This window comes from Bison bison, unplaced genomic scaffold (genome assembly GCF_000754665.1).
Source record: "Bison bison bison isolate TAMUID 2011002044 unplaced genomic scaffold, Bison_UMD1.0 scf7180017864472, whole genome shotgun sequence".
NCBI lineage: Eukaryota > Metazoa > Chordata > Mammalia > Artiodactyla > Bovidae > Bison > Bison bison.
The window spans coordinates 5782765-5787459 of record NW_011495033.1 but is presented as its reverse complement, the minus strand read 5'-3'; the positions used below and the strand labels follow the sequence as shown (position 1 = coordinate 5787459).

General features: G+C 49.1%; 1 protein-coding gene across 1 annotated transcript; it reads left to right on the top strand.

Annotated features, from left to right (window-relative positions):
- Positions 1 to 2234: 2234 nt before the first annotated feature.
- On the top strand, positions 2235 to 4423 carry COPRS (coordinator of PRMT5, differentiation stimulator; the record flags this gene model as incomplete). Its single annotated transcript, XM_010861696.1, has 3 exons — positions 2235 to 2358; positions 2741 to 2962; positions 3672 to 4423. Coding segments are annotated over 3 exons (516 nt in total), but the record flags the coding sequence as incomplete, so codon positions are not given.
- Positions 4424 to 4695: the final 272 nt, after the last annotated feature.

Here is a 4695-nt window from a genome sequence, read left to right as displayed (position 1 = left end):
GCTGCTGGGGGGGCCTGGGCTGGGGCCAGGTGAGGGCGACGAGGAGAGCGACTTTCCCTGAAGGATCTGTGTCCCATGGTGGGGATGCTCAGCTAAGCCAGAGCACCGGATGATGGCTCCTGCGCGCTCTCCTTTTCACTGAAACCAAAAGGCCGCGTTTGACGCAGGCTTTCTAGAAACTTGTTTTCTTTTGCGCGCCAGACGGCTCCCGGTTTCTCAAAGACTGCTATTACAGTCATGTCCTGCCCTTGTTCAGTAATCCCTTTTAGACGGGGAGCTCCTTGAGGGTAGGAACGCTCTATTTAGTGCTGTAAACCCGCTGCGTAGCGTAGTGCCTGGCACTTGACACACGCATATTTATTGAGTGGAAGAGGAATGCTTGTCTAAGCATCAGAGACATCCTAACCAAAATAAGATAGGAAAAATGTAGTGGTAGGCTTATAAAGAAAATTACTTTAGCGGGCAGGTAGGATGAGACTGATTTTGTCAGGCCACAGTAGGAAGGTTCCTGCACTTCCTCTCCAAGATTAGAGGATAGTGGTCGTGGCAGAGGCGTGGAGATGAGGATGTGCAGGGCAAATGGTTGGGAGCTTGGAGAGAGAACTGTGCTGCACAAGTTGACGGAGCCTGAAGGGGCAATGTGGATGCCATGGCGAATTTTGTACTCTAGCAGCGGAGGCCTATTGAGGTTTCTGGGCAGAGTGGTGATTTCCAGTGTGAGGCCGCGGCAGATGGGTGAGTGTGGGCCCCTGGTGGTCCAGTGGCTAAAACTCTGTGTTCCCAATTCAGGGGACCCTGGTGGGGGCTCCCATATGCTGTAACTAATACCTGGTGCAGCCAAATTAAAAAAAAGAAAAAGTGGGTGAGTGGGAAGGCAGGTAGGGAGCTCTTGCAATAGAAGAGGTGAGAAGTCCCACTACTGGTCAGCAGGAGTGACTGGAAGTTGTCACCGACTACTGGAGATGGAATTAGCTCATTAAATCCAGGTAGGACTAGGTCGTGAGCTAACTGGGGCAGGTGCCAAGCGCAGTTTAAATGTAGGGGCAAAGAAGGTGGGTTTCAGCTCAATAAATGTTATATTCCTGCTGTGTGCTAGGTGTCTTCATTGGTGTTATCTCATTATAAACCTCCTGCTGGGTTAGAACAATTGTTCCCAATTTCCAGAGACGGAAACCCAGGCATGGTGGCTGAAGTGGTATGTCCCAGGTATACTCTGAGTGATAGGGATTGAAGTAAGGTCTTCTCATGCAGGCTGTGAACATTTCTCGCCTCACTTAGAAAGACATCTTCACAGGTGATAGGATTTCAGGAACTCTCTCTCTTTTTTTGTTTTTGGCCATACTGCCCAGATATGGGATCTTAGTTCCCCGACCAGGGATTGAACCCGTGCCCCCTGCATTGGAAGCGTGGAGTCTTAGCCACTGGCTTGCCAGGGAAGTCCCAGGATTTCAGAACTTTTGAGTGATGGGAGCAGAGAAACCTAGCGATGGCTATGAAGGAAGATGATTTCCTGGCAACAGCTGCCGATTTCCCTTGAGCAGCTAAAGCTCTTTTGTCCTCATCTGTCGGTCAGTAGATGAAATTTGATAAAAGAGCTATTAGCTAGATAAAAAGTTAAGGTAAAAATGAACACGGAGGTATCCACTGCGGGGAAACAGCAGCCGGCCCCAGGGCTGAGGGAACAAAGGGGTGAGATTGGAATGACTAAAATGTCCAAGCTCAGAGGAGAATTTCAGGGAGCTGAAATTCCAGCCTCTGGGGACGGGGTACTGTCCTGGCTAGTTTGGAGTCTCTGAGCTTGGAGGAGGAGTCCTAAGGGCCCAGACTGATCAAGAGAGGGCCTGGTGAGGGACTTCCTTGGTGGTCCAGTGGCTAAGACTCCACGCTTCAGTGCAGGCAGCCTGGGTTCGATCCCTGGTCAGGGAACTAGATCCCACTGCCAAAATTAAAGATCTTGAGTCCTTCAGCTTAAGAGGTGGTGCAGCCAAATAAATATTAAAAAATTTTTAAAAATGGTAGGGCCCAGTGAGGAGACCGGCTCTGTATGTGCTGGCAGCCTGTACACTGGGTTCAGTAGGCACTCTGTGAAAGCAGGTGATCCTGCCGGCAGGGTTGATGCCTGCAGGAATGGGAAGCAGCAAGTCCCAACCTAACAGGGCACAGTAGAAATGTGGGTCCCAGGGTCCCACCCCAGCCTCGCAAAGGAGGGTCTGAAAGGGTGGATCTGGGGCTAAAATGCTGGCCATTCCCAAGATATCCAAGTCCTGGGTCCTTGTTTCTTCTTCCCGCAGACTGCTTTTGCCCCAGCTGACCACTCCAGTCAGGAGAAAGCGACTGAGAACGCCACAGATCGACTAGGCAAGTAGGCGACAGAGGCTGGGGGGGGCTCTTGGGAGAGACCAAGGAAGTCTGTACTGTGAAAGGTTATCATTGCCAGAAGCCCTTTCTCTCCGTGTCATTTAAACCACCTGAAAATACACACTGTGCCCGATTTGCTCATGTGAGTGAAAAGACCTGGTAATGAATGGCCTCGTTTAAGACAGAACATCTTATTGAAAATAAATTATCAACCCTACTTCTAAAACTGCGAACAGAACAACAGTTTTTAAATAAGTGCTCTGGTGGCTAAGGGGCTCCGCACGCTTGTTACTGTTGCCCTCTTGGTAAGTTTGCCGAACATCTTCCTAGCCGAACACGATCAGGTTGTTTTAAGATGTTCTTCCTTTTGTCGATTTCTTAGCCAACGGAGCACAGAGCATCCCTCACGATAGCCCTGCCCATGGTGAGGGCACCCATTGTGAAGAGGAAGGCTTTGCTGAAGATGATGAAGATTCTGATGGGGAACCGAGTCCCTGGGAGCTGTCAGAAGGAATGTCTGGCTGTCTACCCAAGGAACAGGCTGGTGATCTTTTTCACGAGGACTGGGACCTAGAGTTGAAAGCAGATCAGGGGAATCCATATGGTAGGTGCGGGGTTTCTGGGGTCCTAGGCCAGGCTGTTGTGCAGTCAGAAAGAATCTGCCTGCCAGTGCAGGAAACGCAAGAGATGCGGGTTTGATCCCTGGGTTGGGAAGATCCCCTGGAATAGGAGATGGCAGCCCACTCCAGTGTTCTTGCCAGGAAAGTCCCATGGACAGAGGATCCTGGCAGGCTACATATAGTCCATGGGGTCACACAGGCCAGGCTCCTGAGACCCTCCTACCAGATTAACCCGTAACAGTTTGGAAGAGGGAGCCACGTCTATTAGCTCTGCCTGATAGCTCTTGCAGGTCTGAAATTTCTGTGACGGCTCCTCTTTCATATTGGAGGTGGGGGTTGGTGGGGGGAAGTGCCAGTTTTACATTTTATTTTATAACAGTGTGGGTCTGTTTGAATGTTGAAACAACCTTACTCTCTCCAAATATCTTTGTATGAATGGAGCAGCCGCAGACAGAAGTGCTCAGTTGCTTTCTCTGCACTGCTAAAAACCTGTGTCAGAGAAGCGGGACTGTGGGTGGCCTCAGAATGAAGGTGCTCGGGATTCTCCAGCAACAGAAGACTGTGCATGCGTGTGTGCCCGCCTGTGCATATGTTTAAGCAAAGACGTGCAAGTGTCTGTCCCCTAGGTATTTTTGGGTCTGTCTTATCACACTCCCTCCTTCCTTTTAATCTGTCTTTTAAAACTGCCTGCAGATGCTGACGACATCCAAGGTTGCCTTTCTCAAGAGGTCAGACCCTGGGTGTGCTGTGCCCCGCAAGGAGACATGATCTATGACCCCAGTTGGCACCATCCGCCTCCACTGATACCCCATTATTCCAAGATGGTCTTTGAAACAGGACAGTTTGATGATGCAGAAGACTGAGGGTGTCGCTTTTGCCTGGTGGGTGGGTAGATGGGCCACTCAGGTCACGGTCTCCTTTCTTTGAGGTGTGAGAGGTCACATCTAGGGAAACATTCCCAGTGATCCCCCAGTCGGGCAAACGGACTGGTGTTAAATAAGGTCCTGAGTGCCCTGGCTCTGTTGTTGTTGTTTTTATAAGCTCCTCCTTGGAACGTGTGTTTATGTCTGTGTTGGGGGGAGGAACCATGTTCTTTATAAATAAAAGAAGAAAAAAGTCAGTGTGCTTTTGCCTACTTCCTCCCCCTTTTTCATTAGATAATTCTGAGCAAAGCTTCCTCTCCTTCATTTAAAGCCCTTCAGTCCATTTTCAGGATTGATGTATTTTGAGATGAAAGATTAAACGACTCTGTGAAAGAAAACAATATTTTAGTTTGGCCTCTGTGGATCTGGTCCTCCTGACCAGAAACTGAGACGCTGGTGACTTCACGGCTGACTTCTATTCCTGTTGTGGAAAATTGACCATTTACTTAGTTAACAAGGACTTTGTGCAGGCTGGAAAATGAAATGGCAAATTAATTAAAGCAGCAATTGTATAACCCTCAATTGGCCTGAAAGGATTTTACACTCTGTTTTCCATTTAATCTTCTAATCCTTACAATTACTTCCATAAGTCACTTAAAAAAATTTTTTTAACCTCATTTTAGAGAAGAGGAAAATAAGGCTCAAAATGTTTTGACCTCTCCCAGATCACATGGCTGGGAGACAGCAGAACTGTGACTTGATCCCACACACGACTCTGAAGTCTTCCCGTGGTTGCCCTCGTGTGTGCGTGCACGTGCGTGTGTGAGTTGGAGGAGGGACCTGGGGGCCACACC